This window comes from Dreissena polymorpha, chromosome 2 (genome assembly GCF_020536995.1).
Source record: "Dreissena polymorpha isolate Duluth1 chromosome 2, UMN_Dpol_1.0, whole genome shotgun sequence".
Taxonomy (NCBI): domain Eukaryota; kingdom Metazoa; phylum Mollusca; class Bivalvia; order Myida; family Dreissenidae; genus Dreissena; species Dreissena polymorpha.
The window spans coordinates 104184274-104202590 of record NC_068356.1 but is presented as its reverse complement, the minus strand read 5'-3'; the positions used below and the strand labels follow the sequence as shown (position 1 = coordinate 104202590).

General features: G+C 34.4%; 1 protein-coding gene and 1 long non-coding RNA gene across 3 annotated transcripts; one reads left to right on the top strand and one right to left on the bottom strand.

Moving 5' to 3' along the window:
• Positions 1 to 565: 565 nt before the first annotated feature.
• LOC127868353 (neuferricin-like) lies at positions 566 to 9963 on the bottom strand. 2 transcript variants are annotated; one of them, XM_052410057.1, is made up of 4 exons: positions 9942 to 9963; positions 4091 to 4231; positions 3246 to 3432; positions 566 to 2265 (listed from the first exon to the last, which is right to left on the bottom strand). In XM_052410057.1, the coding sequence occupies exons 1-4, from the start codon at positions 9946 to 9948 to the stop codon at positions 2052 to 2054; spliced, it is 549 nt and encodes a 182-aa protein (XP_052266017.1). In that variant the 5' UTR covers positions 9949 to 9963; the 3' UTR covers positions 566 to 2051. The 2 variants fall into 2 exon arrangements, with proteins under 2 accessions (XP_052266017.1, XP_052266016.1); XM_052410056.1 differs by lacking the exon at positions 9942 to 9963 and adding an exon at positions 6062 to 6541.
• On the top strand, positions 6511 to 14490 carry LOC127868360 (uncharacterized). The gene is made up of 4 exons (XR_008044089.1): positions 6511 to 6662; positions 7081 to 7514; positions 9575 to 9726; positions 12947 to 14490. It is a non-coding gene; the product is annotated as an uncharacterized LOC127868360 (long non-coding RNA).
• Positions 14491 to 18317: the final 3827 nt, after the last annotated feature.

Sequence of the window (18317 nt, the reverse complement as noted above, 5' to 3'; positions counted from 1 at the left end):
TTTTTTCCTTCGGAAAACCTGGTTAAAAATGTATATATATATATATATATATATATATATATATATATATATGAAATAACATGCCTTGTGCTAGCACTAACCCAGAGACATTGTATTCACCGATTAAGGAAATAGAATGTTCAGTGCTTTAAAACAAAGTATCAGGCAAATGATTTGCAATCAACCTAGCCCGAATGCACTGATGCCTATTAAGAGACATGGTTTCACAAGTGTATGTGATGATAATGGAAACAATTTATGTCAATCTTTGTTTTGTCAGTTTTGTCATTTGACATTTAGTTCACTGCATGTAAATTATGCAAAACAATGGATTGAATCAACATTTTTCATCACAAATAATAGTTAAAGAATGACACAGGATGAAATTATCCAGTGAACCTGGAGCACGTGAACGAGGAGCACAGGGACACTATTTGATACCATTCACTAGTAGTAGTGACTACAAATCCTGTACATTACACCAAAAGTGTTCATATATGTTTCCAAATGTAATACTGAAATGCGTACATCACACATTCAATAACTGAAATAATAGATGCAAGTGAATGTTTTATATATTTATTTCTTTTTCAGTTTTATCTGGGAGTTTTTAACAAGTAATAGAAAAGGGTTGATGAGCACATGCTAGAAGCAATAGGCACTGAACACATACTACATATACTCATGATTTGGAAGCAGAGAGCAATCCTAAACACAATACTTCATAAGCTTCATATAGTAACAACCTGAAAGTGTAAATAATAAGTTAATAACATATATCAAATACAGAGCAGCTATTGTGTACAAAGCAAACAACGTTCAATAATGCTATATAAATAACCTTCAATGCACCTCATGCCAATTGTTTAAAAAGGTTTAGTATATTGTTGCAGCAGTTTTTTTTAATCCAATTACCATTTAAAGAATGACATTTAAAAATCTCATTAAAAAGATGTCATTCAATACGCAAAGAAAATAATTGAAATATACGAAATAATGACACCCCAAGTCTACCTTCAATAACACAGTTTAGCAAAATAGCATTTAAAAACATAATATTGTGTAATTTACAAATGCATTTTGTAGCAGTTCAATCAATTTAGAATCATTGAGGTATATGTAATACCATGAAATTCGTCTCTTTTTCTGCATGTCTAGACTAAATTTATTTTAAATCTTAATCAACATTTTAACACTTGCCAGGATTTTATCTATTAAATATGGCCTTTCTTTAAAAATAAAGGCCATTCAATTAAGTGATCAGCCTTATACTGAGTTTCCGACCAATAAAAGCCTGTTATATGATGCTATTTTAGCAACCATACTATTATGGGTAGAACCTTAATTTTTTTAGGGTGACATACACCGTTTCTGCCCCTTCCCAAACCAATCCTAATTCACCAGTTTTTCCTGCGAAATTCTCCACATTATCTCAAGAAAATAAATATTTTCACTCGAAAACGTTTTCCTTGTGAATTAAAATGGAATAGATACATAAACCAACAAATATCTTGTATATTACCTGACAAGGAAAATCTACCTGTTAGTACTTAATTAATATTAAACCATTTAGTACTTTAGTAATGTTAAACCATCAAACTTGTTGTTTTTTTTCTTCCAAATAGCATGATGTGGTTGTGAACCGTATCTTAACCCTTTCCCTCTCAGAAGCAAAGTGAAAATGGCTATGTGCAAACAGCATAAAACCAGAACATCCTGCGAGTAACTCGCAGTCCTTTCAAGTTTAATGCTGTTTGCTACTTATCAATATCTTAGGATTGGAAATGAAGCCTTTCAAACTTGAATATATTAATTAAGAAAGAACTTAAATTTAATTTGATTTTTTTAAGGACTTCAAATGCGTCAAAGTGCATGTTTGAGTGGAAAAGGGTTAATGACTCTTTGTACATACCAATAGAATACATGTAAATAACAGCAAGAAAATAATCAGCAAAGAGGTACATTTCAAAAAGTTTCTAACAAACATCTGTCAGGCAAGCTCCCATGAAAACAGAGGGGCACTCAGAAGACAAGGGTTTCTACTTGACAGTCTACTCTGTAAAGCGGCATTCATACGACTCAGGATGGCAGCCCTCATACAGCTTCATCAGTGGGTTATCCAGGTCACCTCTGTTGTCATGTTCTGACAGTGGTTCCGAGCCTGAAGGGGCCCCTGACTCCTTCACGCACGCACATCTTGGATCTGTCTTGCCAGGCTGGAAATACTGGCGGGGATAGCCAGCCCATGACCTCTGGACACCACCACTGTGATAAATATGTCCAATAGACATATAATTCATATAGTCTCTCATTACAGGTAATATGTTCAATTATTCTGTCATTCGTAACATTTATAAATAATAACTATAAAATGTTATAATATTTTATTGTGATATTTTTCCAATATAGTGTTGTTAGAAATGCATAGTTGCTTTAGGTAGACATATAAATTAAGTGTAGATTTTAAAATCAATAAAATTTTAACATTACTTCCAAAATTTGAAACAAATTATAGATCATAATTTTTCATACAATTAAAATATAAACTAATGAATTCAAGCAAGGTCATATTAATAACAACAGTGTAACAGTGTAATACAATATGCTATATTGTAAACCATGGTAAGAATAAGCACAAAGCTCACAATAAATAAATTGTTAAAGGGGCCTTTTCACGTTTTGGTAAATTGACAAAATTGAAAAGAGTTGTTTCATATTCGCACATTTTCGTTTTAGTTATGATATTTGTGAGGAAACCATAATACTGAACATTTACAATGCTCTAAAATAGCCTTTATAATACTTTATATGCATCTTTTGACGATTAAAAAACCTGAAAATTATTAAGCGTTTCAACGCGAAACGATTGAATAATTTGGAGGGTTCTGTTGTTGTCGTTATATTTTGTGAAACTACGAAGATCGCTTATATCAAGTAAAAAAATACATCTTTTATTGTATAAGGAACGATGGCCGAGCGGTCTAATGCGTAGACTTTTTACTCCAGGACTCCAGGGGTCAGTGGTTCCAGTCCTGCTGAGGGTTACCTTTTTCTTCATTTTTTTAAATTGTATTCTTGATTTTTTACTGGATCTTTTTAGATCCAATGTTTACATTTATCTATATAAAGCGTTTAATGACAAACTTCAAAACATGCCAAAATCTGTGAAAAGGCCCCTTTAATGATAACTTCTCATACTAAACATGATAATGTATTTTTTACAGTATTAAACTGATGAAATTCACCTTAATGTGGAGCACCATATTCTTCTGCCTTGACCTTGCTTATACTCAAAATTGCAAGGTGGATATCGCCTCATGTCATCTTCATCGGATGATTTAGCACTTTTAGCTTCGTTCAAACGTCTTTGAAAATCTTTCAAGGCCGCGGTCTCTTGGCCTGCTTCATCATAGAAATGTCCAACTAATCGACCTTTGAAATAAAGACAACTTACAATTAACCAAATTTATCTTTGATCCACTGGAGTAACCATGTAGAAATGTTGAAATGATATAAAATCATAATATGCATATTAATAATCATTGCAAAACAAGGTCTCAACCTTACGTAAAATAATTATATATTTTGATACTTGATAAAAAGTAAATTCTTTATTTAAAATCATTTAAATAAATGACCTGTTCAAGGAAAGGATGCTGAGAGGGATGCTATTTGAAAATAGGTATTATGCCATATGCAGCCATCATAATTCCAGCCCAGCTTCCCCATCAGCTTTGTCTGGTAAGGAGAGACCAGTCAAATAATGAGACCACTTAACCCTGTGTGACTTTATAGCGGACAGGCTAGTCCCTGACAAGGCTGCGCAATTGTGCACAATGGCGTTGAGTTATTCTAGCCTAATATGGTTAAATATCCATTTTCACATCACGCAGCTCCTATATTGTCAAAGTTAAACCTCCACTGGTTCGGCATGGTTTTGTATACCCACTTTAATATGTTTTCTTGAAAAGTTACTTTGGGAACTACGTGTACATTATTAGTGTCTTTTTATTACATATGCCAATCTTTTATGTGATTTTCATTTTTATGGCTTTACATGTTGGTAATGTTTTCTTTAAGCATTCACTACCTATAAATGTGTATTGCTTTTTGTAAAAGTTGTTCCATTCCACAATCCCAAGTAAATCTGCATGAGAAAGGCCACTTGTGTCTTCGACTAAACCTTCTGCAGTAAATTTACCAGAAACATAGGCTCTAGTTCCATCTTTACCTGAAAGAAAACAATTGCCCTATTACAAGGAAGTAAACAGGGATCTGTTAATGAAACACAATTTTCTGAAGTAAAATAAAACATACATGTACATAAATCTAAACTGTGTACATGGACCATTGAAAGATCATACTGACAGGACAATAATATAGAATTTTTTTTTTTTAACCAAATAAAATATATTGCATGACCATATATATCATGAGTGTTAAATAAACACTCATAATTAAAAAAAAAAAATATGCTTTGCATATAAGGCTTTTATTGATTTTAAACAAATGTGTGAATATTTAAATATTTTTTTACATGGTCAATTCATGCCAAGAATATTTCTAACGTGTCTTATGTGATGAAAACTTTGTTCAAAAACTATATTGATGTTTAAAAACCACTGGGATCAATAACATTTGTTAAAATGGTGAGATATCACAGCACTGATATGGCCAAACCACTTTCAGTTCTGATGGGGCTGCACTCAATGGAAGCATCTTGGCAGCTGCATAATTGATTGAGATGAAGATGCAGATGTAAAACTTCTTAGTGTCACTTTTGATTTCATTTTAAATTTCAGTCCACCATTTCCAATATATGTAAGATAGCAGCATGTCAGCTGAATGTAATGAAAGGGTCACGGGGAAGGAACAGACATTAATGTGCTTGGCAGATTAATGATGTATTATTAATTTATTATGTTAAACTGCTGCCTATCAACATGTTTTTTTACCTACTACCAGCTACAAAGAAAAATAAAATAAAAAATTAACATTTTATTTATCATCTCTTATGAAACTCTCCCTCACAAGTCCGCCATTTGCACACCCTTGCTCTCAAGGTTTTCAAAGCAATAGTTTTACATTAAATGGGACCATCTTATCTTTATGATTATATAACAATGTGAATCTCTACGAATGACTTTACTTACAGCCACAAAGCTGGGTATAAACCAACACCTTTAACAGAGAGCTATGCAAGAATTTGTTTAGATACCATGCAGCTCAGACAGCTAGATTGTTGAAAACGATTTAGGACAGAGATAATCTTATTGCCAGTTAGCCTCCTGATAAAATGTTGAGACCGACTGTAAATTCTTTTCTTGATCTGTCGATTGCAGGCGACTCTATCAGACTAGCAACATGATTATCAACTTAAACACCATATAAGCTTATGTGATTATATGCTTTTTTTTAGCACACAAAGACTACTAATGATTCCTCTGCTGTACATTTGAGTCGCGTTCTGAGAAAACTGGGCATAATGCATGCAATACGCACAGGCTAATCAGGGACAACTTTTTACGCTTTTATGACATTTTTTGTTTAATGAAGTCTCTACTTAGCAAAAATCCAATTTAGGCGGACAGTGTCACTTTACGCACATGCATTACGCCCAGTTTTCTCAGAACGCTACTAATTTGTTTTTGATTGTTTTTGTCCCCCTCTGCTGACGAGCTGCTTTATGAATAATTTGTATTTACTTTTTAGTTGCTTTGGCTGCTTTATCATGGATGCAAATCTTTTTGTTTTTTTGCTTCTTTTTATTGGGATGTGCTCATGCTAAGTAACACATTTTTGCCATGTTTTAAATAAGACTAAGTCACTGATCTCCTTACTGCACGGGTCGTTTGCAATACTTTATAATTACCTGCTGGATGGGGCATGTATATATATAATGTTTTCTATTATTGTATATGCTTTTAAGTGTTATGTAAATGTTTTTTCTGTGTGACTGTTATAATAACTAAATATTATTTGTCATGGCTAAATTTTATCTAAATACTGGTCCATATTATTAAAATATATAAAATGTACCATAAGGAGGTATGTCAACAACCTGCAAAAAAATGGTAACCACCGCCTTCTCCATAGTGTTTGTTTCCAGACGTAACATCAAACACATCACCCAGAATTGCTAAATAAACTGGAGACCCATCTTGCCCACTAAACTTTTCAAGCTCATTTTTGGTAAATAAACGGCCACTTAAAATGCCAGACTCAAACTTGACGAATGGGAAAAGTGAAAGGACTAAACTCCTCCAGTCTTTAAAACTATCCAAAGAAAGTATATATGAAAATATAAGCATAAAAAGCGAGATAGATACAAACAGTTTCACAATCATGTTTACTTTCGCGATGGGACCGTGGCAGGGGTCAATGAATAAGTAACTCAAACGGGCAAACGTCAGTTTAGCGATATTTGATTAGATTTTTTTTATTTCTCTGAAAAGTGTTTAATTCTCAGTGTGTTACTTAGATCTATTGTTTCCCAATCAATATGTTTGGTTGGTTGATTCCCTTTGAAAACAACAACAACAACAACAACAATACCATTCGTTTTCGCTAAATAATTCTTTTTGAAACATATTTACAAACGAAGATGAATGGAGGAAACAAATATGCTATCCACGAATAGTTCACTTCTATTACTTTTAGTAGTATGTTAAGTATGTTATGTCTTTAAATAGTCAGCAGGCTATAGCTACTGTATCACCAAAATGATACAATATTTCGGATTTTGATTTCGGACAGTTTATCAGTACAGTTTTGGGTTGTGGTTTTAGGGGCATTTTAGGTTGTCTGGTAATATCCTACATAAAAAATCATCATATTTGGACTTACTGCTTGTTAAATATAATGAAAGTCAGGATGAAAATACTTTAATACTGTTTGAACTAGCCTAATTAATAATTTTAAATACTCCAAGTACCATGCATGTACTTAAGAAGTGTTACAGGTACCAAAAGAAACATTTGATTTAGTGCTGTAATGCAAATCCTTGATAAAATAGCACAAGCTTAAATCATGGTGCCTAGAACTACAAGGTTATAAGGTCAGTTGTTTTTTGTTTTCTAGGTTCTTCATCAGACAGTTGGGAAACAATTTACGGAAGGATCTGTCTCCGATACACACAATAGCAAACCGTCGATAAGAAACAATGATCCATACACCACTGTCATATCACAAAATAATTCAGGTTCATTTGATTTACAGAGCTTGGAAGACCTTATTGAAACATGTTTGATAAATGGAACAAAATCACATAAAAGATGTTACTATCTGCGCAAATACATCTGGAAAAGGGATAGATTTTTATCAAAATGGAAGCTATCTAACCATGTTCAGAGAAACTTTAAAAAAAGAAAACTTTTAACAGTGATTTCAGAAAATACTTCTAGTGTTGAAATCAAGGATATTTCAATTGCTGGAATCAATCAGACCAGCAAGAAAGAATCATTTCAAACTGATGAAGAATACACACACTTTATAAAGGTTGTAAACAATCATTTGTAAGTATTGATACTACTACCTTGTTTATTATTATGGTCAGTATATTATTATTAACCATTTTGATATACTATAACAAGAACTCTGCTTTTCAGATGTGCAGCCTGACTGGGCATAACTGAAGTTGTGCAGACACAATCTTAAAGGGGCCTTTTCACAGATTTTGGCATTTATTAGATTGTCATTAATGCTTTAAATTGATAAATGAAAACATTGGAACAAAACAGCTCCAGTGAAAAAAACAACAAGGAAAACTAGAAATGGCGCGGCAGAGGCCAACGCGTATCCCCATGCCGCATGTTTGACACAGGGGCGCCCCACGGTCGGGTAATGGGGCCATGCATAGTTGAGATTGACCGTATTGTCATAAGAGATGTTCCGTATAAATTTGAAGTAATTCAATGTTGAAATGAAGAAGTTAATGTAAAATAACCTTAAAAATGAGTGAAAATCTATACCTTAATTTCTCCTCCTCATTCTGCTCTCTTTACAAATCTAATAATGAATCAACTTCACTATAGTCAATTATGTACATGTCATCCTAATTGGAATGACTTATGAGATGGCTGAACATGCTCTCTTATAGCCAATCTTCTTGCTCCTGTTTTGGAAAAGTTATGTTTTGAGGTAAAATGGTTGACTAAATAGTAGCGTCTCAGAAATTTTCTATCGCAATCTTGTACACAACAATGTTCATCTTGCTTTAAATTGTTTCTCACATTTTTCCCATTTGAACATTTTGACAGATTTTCAGTAATGAGTCTAAAATTTTAATTGCACAAATTGAACGTTTCAGCCCTTTTATAGATTCTTGAGACTCTATTCCATGAATTTCTCATGCTTTTTATGCTTGACTGCATTCTATCTCTTCTCTCATATACAGGTGTCCCTTTGCGCCATTTTCTTATAATCCCTGGTGTAAACATTAGACGGATGAGCTAAACCATTTCACAGATGAGTTAACTCAAACACCTGAATACTTTATAATACATCTGCGCATCTTCTGTGTACTCTATGCGCCACTTTGATTTATTTATTTTTTTTATATCATTTAGCAGGTTATTTACTTACCTCCCTTTAAAGCTTATTACTTCCCTTGGATTTTTTTTTGACCTTTGACCTTGAAGGATGACCTTGACCTTAACCTTTAACCACTCAAAATGTGCAACTCCATGAGATACACATGCATGCCAAATATCAAGTTGCTATCATCAATATTGCAAAAGTTATGGCCAATGCACCATACCGGGGGCATAACAATAAGTGAAAATCTCTGACCCAGCCCCACCGAAACCCCAAAACTTTTGACCCAGGGGTCAGATCAAAATTTGGAATAGTGCAGGGTCACAAATATGCTCATAGCTACCATGTGTGTAAATTTCAAGGTTCTAGTGCTTAAAGTGTAGGAGGAGATAGTGGCTAGGACGGACAGACGGACGGCAGAGATAACCACAATATCCCCACGCTATTCAAACAGCGTGGGGATAATAATTAAAGTAAGATAAAAAAATAAACCTTAATTGGGCTCGAACCACTAACCCTTGGAGTAAAAGTCAACTACTTTAATCACTTGCCCATCCATGCTCACATTCAATTGTTTCATGTTTTTAACGCTCTAATAATTTTCAGGTTCTTATATCATCAAATGATGCATTTAATGGATACTTTATAGCATAGTAAAGGTTCAGTGTAACTGTTTCCTTTCAAATATCATTACTTCAACGTAAATTTGCAATTCTGAAATATTTTTGTCTATTTTGTCAATTTTATACCAAAACATAAAAAGGTCCCTTTAAAAATCTTCTCTACTTACAAACACTTCTGTATAGTTTCATAATGATTGTTTAAATAAAAGTCAAATTGAAGAAGTAATTGCTGAAAGTAAGTCTTATTTTGCCTTGAAACAAATTTAAAAATGACAACAAACCATGATTTAATTACTGCTAAATTATATGTGTAGTAATCATGACATTTTAGATTTTTGTTTTGTGTACCTGTTATAAGTCAAATCTGAATATTATGTCACAGCATATCACAATATTTATGTATCTTTATTTTTCAGTTCCTTAGATCCACAGCGAGCTCTACTTTCATTAATTTTTCTTATGGGATTTGTAATGGTTACAGTAAAAGTTTGCAAAATGAAAGTCACAAGTCAATTCATGGAATGGCCTCATGATTATCAAAACGATGTGCATTACATGGAAATTTATGGTTTGTATGAGTTGTCTATTTTCGCTCACGAAGGTGGGCATTTAATAATTTCACCTTCTGTCCTTCCATCTAACCTTCTGTTTGTTCAGCTTGCTTTGCAGAGAATAACTTTGGAAGTACTGAAGAGATTGAAATGAAAATTCATATAGTTATAAAGCGCTTTTAGGGGTAGAAACACATACCAGAACCATAGAAATATGTACAGGTTTAATTACCTTGCATCTTCTATCTTGTGCGAAGCACACCTCCCTTAGTATTGTGGATATGTAGATGAAGTGTAGGTTACAAGAACCACAACTTTCTTAACAGTATGTCAGTTGATTCTTTGCTGATTTTGTATTGTCTGTTTCTTGAGATGAGCATAACTCTGATGTATTGAAGATATTCAGAAAATAGATGGCTTTAAGAAAAAATGCAAAGTACAGGTACCGCAATTCTCTGAAACTTTTGGAAAGCAAAACTCGAAACAAATTAAATAGATTAAAATAAAGACTTCAATGACAAGTTTTTATAAAGGATTTGAGAGAGAGAAAAAGCAGAGTAAAAGAACTCATATTTCACTATTTACAGAATGTTGCCATTTGTTTTCGTTTTTCCATCTCTCTATAATTCTAGGTGAAACGAAGATATTTAGATATCTACAAAGAGCATTATTGATAAGTGCAGAATTAAAAAACTATAACTCTCTGCAGTGTTTTTAACCAGGTTATCTGAAGGAAAAAACTGGTTATTAGATAGGCAAATGTTGGCTGGCGGGCTGGCTGGCGAGCGGAACAAGCTTTTCCGGGCCATAACTTTGTCGTTCATTGTGAGATATTAAAATCATTTGGCACATTTGTTCACCATCATTAGACGGTGTGTCGTGCGAAAGAATTACGTTGATATCTCCAAGGTCAAGGTCACACTTTGAGTTCAAAGGTCAAAAATGGCCATACATGAGCTTGTCCGGGCCATAACTATGTCATTCATTGTGAGATTTTAAAATCATTTGGCACATTTATTCACTATCATTCGACGGTGTGTCGGGCAAAAAAATTACGTCAAGGTCGGCATGACTAGAAATTGATTGATTTTGAAACAAGGGGGGTAACTTTGAACAATCAGTATCAATGCACATTTTGAGTTGGTCTCCCTTTATCAGACTTTTTTTATGTCCCCCCCCCCACACACACAATAGTGGGGGACATATTGTTTTTGCCCTGTCTGTTGGTTTGTTGCTTTGTGTGTTTGCGTCAAACTTTAACATTTGCCAGAACTTTTGCAATATTGAAGATAGTAACTTCATAATTTGGCATGCATGTGTATCACATGGAGCTGCACATTTTGAGTCGTGAAAGGTTAAGGTCAAGGTCATCCTTCAAGGTCAAATATATGGGTCAAAATCGCTCATTTAATGCACACTTTTTCATTATTGAAGCTAGCAACTTGATATTTGGAATGCATGTGTATCTCATGGAGCTGCACATTTTGAGTGGTGAAAGGTCATGGTCAAGGTCATCCTTCAAGGTCAAAGGTCAAATATATGGGGACATAGTGTTTCACAAACACATCATGTTTCAAATTGAAATCAAGGTCGCCACGAGTAAAAATAGCTTGAATCTTACTTGAGGGGGGGGGGGGGGGGGGAACAATGCACATTTTGAATTGTCTCCCTTTATCAGACTTTAAAAATAAATGGAAACCTGGTTTTGTGACAGTTTTGTCCCTTGTTGCTTGTTATTGCACTGAACGCTTGTGCTGAGCCCAGTGACATAATATAAAAGTGGCGTGCACTGAAACTTCATTGAGCTATGCAAATGAACCTCGTGCTGAGTCCAGTGACATAATATAAAAGTGGCGTGCACTGAAACTTCATTGAGCTATGCAAATGGAACCTCTTTGAGACAAAGTACATGAGGCATAACTAGTTCTCTTTGTTTAATTTTGTTGTGCAAATCATAACTTTTAAGTTGAAACATTTATTTTAATGAACTTTCCCGAATCAAAAGAGGTCATAAAGATTTCTCCTTTTCAATTTATAAATTAAATTATACAACTTGTCTTTTATCCACCTTTGAAGGTCAATATCATGCTTTGGGTTAGAATAATACTTTAGAGGCATCAGGCACATACAGTTACAGCACTTGTTCCTTTCCAATGGATGCACTGATTTTTAATTGACAAAGTATTGTTTCTAAAGACTGTTTTACATGTATAGATATTTCATCAATTTGAATGTGTGTCTGTGTGATAATTTTTCTTTTCATAAAATGTGTGAAAATTGACCCCAACCACTTAATCAGGTTGTTACCTGTTACTTATCTCCCACCATAGGTGTTAGGCGGAGGTAGTTTTGGCCATGTCCGTACGTTCTAATGTCAATCCAGAACACTTTTGTGTCCGTAGCCATATCTCAGGACTGCTTGGGCTCAGTGCTTGGTTTGAGTGCATATAGAGATAAAAGGATGATGCATGTCAAATGTTGTTTCAATCCATTTGTAAATAAGGAGTTATGGTCCGTATCGACTTGAAAATAAACACACCTTTTTGTTTGGAGCTGTTTGGAACATGTTGGAACTGCCTGGACTGATTTCATTGAAACTTGGTACATGTATGAGTGTTTATATGAATAAGAGGATGATGCACATCAAATTGAAATGCAATGTGTCTATATCATAATTACAGCCCTTTTTCACTTGAAAATACTCTTTATATAGGATGTTTCCTGTCTTGAGATGTATTTTCAATAAATTATAATATATGAGCCAACTTCATGATAATTACCACAGTTGTTCTCAATTATCTGGGACTGAGTCTCATGTAAAACCCATAACCCCTGAGGAAGGGTCAAGGTCACAAATTTGATGTTTTATTTATGATTAAGTCAATACTACACTATGCATACCGGGATTCTGTAATAACTTTCTACAATTGTTCTCCTTTATTTAGCTGTGTGTCACATGTAAGACTTGGGTCTCTAGGGTTGAGTTCAAGGTCACACACTGAGGTTAAATGTTTGTGTTTTTTAAATTAAAAATGCCTTATTTTGTTAGGATTCTACAATACATCAAGGGATTTTTAAATGCCCTGATGTAATTGTTCATCATTATCATTATTTAGTGAGGTACATGTACATTACAGAACTAGGACCTTATGGCCCAGGAAAAGGTCATGTACATATGAAACTTTGCCACTATGTTCATTTACATAGTTGATATAAAACGGTCAATTTTATTTTCAGATATCATAAGAATGAAAAAAGAATATTTACCAAAGGCAATATTGAACTGGAACAGAAAAGTTAGGAGAAAATTACAGAAAGAGAGAAATGTAAGAACTGAAACTTGCATTGCAGTGTCCTCTAATGAATCTGATAAAGAAAGGTTGATTCAACCCAGAGTTTATGATTTTTGAAAATTATACGCAAAACAAATTTCATTAAAAAAATATTCTATTATTTATGTAAATATGGTTATAACAGTAGCTTTTTAAGTTTTAATTATTCAAAACTTTGTATTACTTACATGCTTATATTGAACTGTTAATGTCATGTTTTGTTACAATGAAAGAAACATACAGGGTAAGTTGAAGTGACTTATACTGTCAGATTTGATTTTTGAATAATTGTGATATACAACAAGTATGAAGAGTGGTTAGAAATGTATGTTTTTTACCACCCAATCTTTGATGTACAATTATGTTGTCACATTAGAAGAATAACACACCTTTTAGGATGCCCAGGATTATATTAAGCTTGGATGTTTGATCTTTTAAATCAAATATTTTCTTCACAAAATTAATTGAAAGAGAACTGACAGTGTTTAAGAAATCAGCATTTAGGGAGTTCGAGAGAACTTTTCACGTATTTGAAATTTGTCATAAAATGCTTTAAATTTGATTAATGTAAACACGGGAACTTAATAGCTTTAGGTAAAAAAAAAACAAGAATAAAATTACAGACAGAAAATAAGTAACCCGTAACTGGGCTCGAACCACTGACTCTTGGTGTTAAAGTCAAGCACTGAAACTACTTGGCAATTCCTGCGTATAGTATAATTGGAGAATTGTGTTCATTACATTGCAATTCCTGCTTATAGTATAATTGGAGAATTGTGTTCATAACATGAAACTACTTGGCAATTCCTGCTTATAGTATAATTGGAGAATTGTGTACATTACATGAAACTTGGTCAGAACATTTTTTCTACTGATATTTTGGGCTGCACAAAATCTCAGATGAGCAACTTTTGGCTCACTTGTTCAATATAAACTAACTGTCATATAATTAAACAGGACTTGTTCCCTGATTGTGAGTGGGGGATTTTTCAAGTGTGTTAGTAAATGCCATTCTTTGTTTGCATAAAGGTACTTAACAGCTCCATAAGAATGACAAAATAATATCTAAGAAATAACAACAGTAAAATCCTAGCTGGACTAGGACCAGTGTCCTTTGAATTAAAAGGCTTTGGCCTATACCAATCGAGCAGCCAGACTGTCATATAAAGAAGCCTTTATATAAAAATGTTAGAAAATTATCATTCTCAACAATCTAAGTTTCATTTAGACACAAATATTTATTTTCAGTTATTTTACAGGATTTACTGGTAACTGGAACAAAGGTTGTGTATACATTACATGTTGCTCTTCTTCAAAGTAAGAGTGAACAGTTGTTTTGCCATTTCAGTATAATCATTTTTAGTTTGTGTTAAAACAGATGACATTTTAGATAGTTCTTTACTTTTTTGTGGGACTCCGTTAGTTATAAAATAAAATGCTAAAATTGTATCAATATTGTTGGTTTTTCACAAGCATGTCCATTTTGTTCAATCAATGCCCATAAATTATTTCTTTAAGTATATTGCTAGTAAAATGAAGAAAATTGATTCTATGCCTGACAGTGCCTTAGGAAATACTTTTATCACATATGTGGTCAGGTTATATGATCTCACTTTTATACTATTAACAGGAGCTTGACTTGGTAAAACAAGATGCTAGTCAGAAAATTTTCACAAATACCTGGGCACTTTGAATTCTGTGAAAATCAAAAAAAAGGCATGCAAGGCGTTACACTTATAAAACGTTCAATTTAACAAGGGCTGTTTGTAAAACATGCATGCCCCCCATATAGGCTGTCAGTTGTAGTGGCAGCCATTATGTGAAAACGTTTTCTATCACTGTGACATTGACCTTTGACCTAGTGACCTGAAAATCAATAGGGGTCATCTGCCAGTTATGATCAATGTACCTATGAAGTTTCATGATCCTAAGCCTTATTATTCTTGAGTAATAATCAGGAAACCATTTTACTGTTTCGAGTCACTATGACCTTTGACCTAGTGACCTGAAAATGAACAGGGGTCATCTGCCAGTCATGATCAATGTACCTCTGAAGTTTTATGATCCTAGGCGTAAGCATTCTTAAGTTATCATCTGGAAACCATTTTACTATTTCGAGTCACTGTGACCTTGACCTTTGACCTGAAAATTAATAGGGGTCATCTGCCAGTCATGATCAAACTACCTATCAAGTTTCATGATCCTAGGCATAAGCGTACTTGAGTTATTATCCGGAAACCATTTTACTATTTCGGGTCACAGTGACCTTGACCTCTGACCTTGTGACCTGAAAATCAATAGGGGTCATCTGCGAGTCATGATAAATCTACCTATCAAGTTTCATGATCCTAGGCATAAGAATTCTTGAGTTATCATCCGGAAACCATTTTAATATTTCGGGTCACCGTGACCTTGACCTTTGACCTAGTGACCTCAAAATCAATAGGGGTCATCTGCGAGTCATGGTCAATCTACTTATCAAGTTTCATGATCCTAGGCATAAGCGTTCTTGAGTTATCATCCGGAAACCATTTTACTATTTCGGGTCACCGTGACCTTGACCTTTGACCAAGTGACCTGAAAATCAATAGGGGTCATCTGCGAGTCATGATCAATCTACCTATCAAGTTTCATGATCCTAGGCAAAAGCGTTCTTGAATTAGCATCCGGAAACCATTTTACTATTTCGGGTCACAGTGACCTTGACCTAGTGACCTCAAAATCAATAGGGGTCATCTGCGAGTCATGATCAATGTACCTATGAATATTCATGATCCTAGGCCTAAGCGTTCTTGAGTTATCATCCGGAAACCACCTGGTGGACGGACCGACAGACTGACAGACCGACCAACCGACCGACATGTGCAAAGCAATATACCCCCTCTTCTTCGAAGGGGGGCATACAAACATGGCCAGTGCCCCAGATAAGCTGCGTATCGGCGTTTTTCACCCTATTAAAATGTTTAAATACGTAAATAAATTCAATATAATGCGTATTGAAAACGCAATCAATTTGACTTTTACGCTTATTCTTTAAATTTGATGCGTACGATACGAGTCTCGATCGAAAATGCTTCGCTCAATTTCGGTAATTTTTAATTGGAATAATTATCGTACGGCGGCGAAGATTTTATTCATTAAACATTGAGCAAGCGCCTGTATGACGGAGGAGCAAAACAGTCGAAGTTATTCAAACGCTATGCGGACTAAATTTCAAAAAAAAATTAAGCGTCTGACCAAAATATTTATGACGTGCATTTGTAAAGCGTCTGAACTTTCAGTTTCTATAACGATGCGAAATAAAAAAATGTCCATGCGAGGTCGAAAGACATGCGCGATTGTTGCGCTAAATGTATGTCGATCGCAAACTTTTTCCAACCACGTACAAACAACGCAATCATTTGTGTCATCGATTTCTTAGCCACTGTGTATGCAGCAGTTGAAAGAAGCTAGTTGACATCCAAAAGCATGACGGAAAGTCCGACACCGTGATTGAAAAAAACTGTCAAAAGTGGAAAAAGTCATATCCCTGGTTAGAAATGGTTTACGTTGATAGGGCAGAAATAAAAGTTGAAATGTGCATACTGCAACCAGTCTGTGCAACAAAAGTAAAGCATACATGAGTTTGAGGTATAAATGTTAATAACATATTTCACCCTTTTTAAAAACTGAGATCACCCTATTTTTCAAAATCAACGGGTGAAAACCCTTTTACCCAAATAATTATCTGGGGCACTGCATGGCTGCCAGGGAGTGGGGCAGTTTTCTTTATATGTATATAGTGACAACATGTGAACAGTCTAGAAGACACATTTTATTCCCGATCTTCATGAAATTCGGACATATCTTGGAAGAGTTAAAAAATGGTTCAGGTCTGTTAAAAAAACATGGCCGCCAAGGGGCCATTTGCTGTTCATTCTTCATGATACTTGCTTAGAACATTTGTTCCATTGATATCTTGGGCTGCAAAGAAAAGGTCATTTCTCCTTATCTCAGGTGAGCGACTTTTGGCCTTTCAGGCCCTCTTGTTTTTTTACCTTTGACCTTAAAGGATGACCTTGACCTTGAACTTCCACCACTCAAAATGTGCAGCTCCATGAGATGCACATGCATGCCGAATATCAAGTTGTTACGTTCAATATTGCAAAAGTTATGAAGAAGGTTAAAGTTTTGGTTAAAGTTTTGAATTTTTATATTGACCTTTGACCTTGAAGGATGATGTTGACCTTGACCTTTCACCACTCAAAATGTGCAGCTCCATGAGATACACATGCATGCAAATATCAAGTTGCTACATTTATTTTTTATATTGCAAAAGTTATGAAGAAGGTTAAAGTTTTGGTTAAAGTTTTGAATTTTTATATTGACCTTTGACCTTGAAGGATGACATTGACCTTGACCTTTCACCACTCAAAATGTGCAGCTCCATGAGATACACATGCATGCCGAATATCAAGTTGCTATGTTCAATATTGCAAAAGTTATGAAGAAGGTTAAAGTTTTGGGACACATATATTTGGCCTTGAAGGATGACCTTGACATTGACCTTTCGCCACTCAAATGTGCAGCTCCATGAGATACACATGCATGCCAAATATCAAGTTGTTACGTTCAATATTGCAAAAGTTATGAAGAAGGTTAAAGTTTTGGTTAAAGTTTTGAATTTTTGTATTGACCTTTGACTTTGAAGGATGATGTTGACCTTGACCTTTCACCACTCAAAATGTGCAGCTCCATGAGATACAAATGCATGCCAAATATCAAGTTGCTACATTTATTTTTTATATTGCAAAAGTTATGAAGAAGGTTAAAGTTTTGGTTAAAGTTTTGAATTTTTATATTGACCTTTGACCTTGAAGGATGACGTTGACCTTGACCTTTCACCACTCAAAATGTACAGCTCCACGAGATACACATGCATGCCAAATATCAAGTTGCTATGTTCAATATTGCAAAAGTTATGAAGAAGGTTAAAGTTTTGGGACACATATATTTGACCTTTGACCTTGAAGGATGACCTTGACATTGACCTTTCACCACTCAAAATGTGCAGCTCCATGAGATACACATGCATGCCAAATATCAAGTTGCAACGTTCAATATTGCAAAATTTATGAAGAAGGTTAAAGTTTTGGGACACACACACTTACAATGACAGACAGGCCAAAAACAATATACCCCCGATCTTTCGATCCAGGGGCATAAAAATTCATAATTGAAAATAAAAGTGATTTCACTATTAGATATGCTAAGGTGCACTTTACAGAATTTGATGG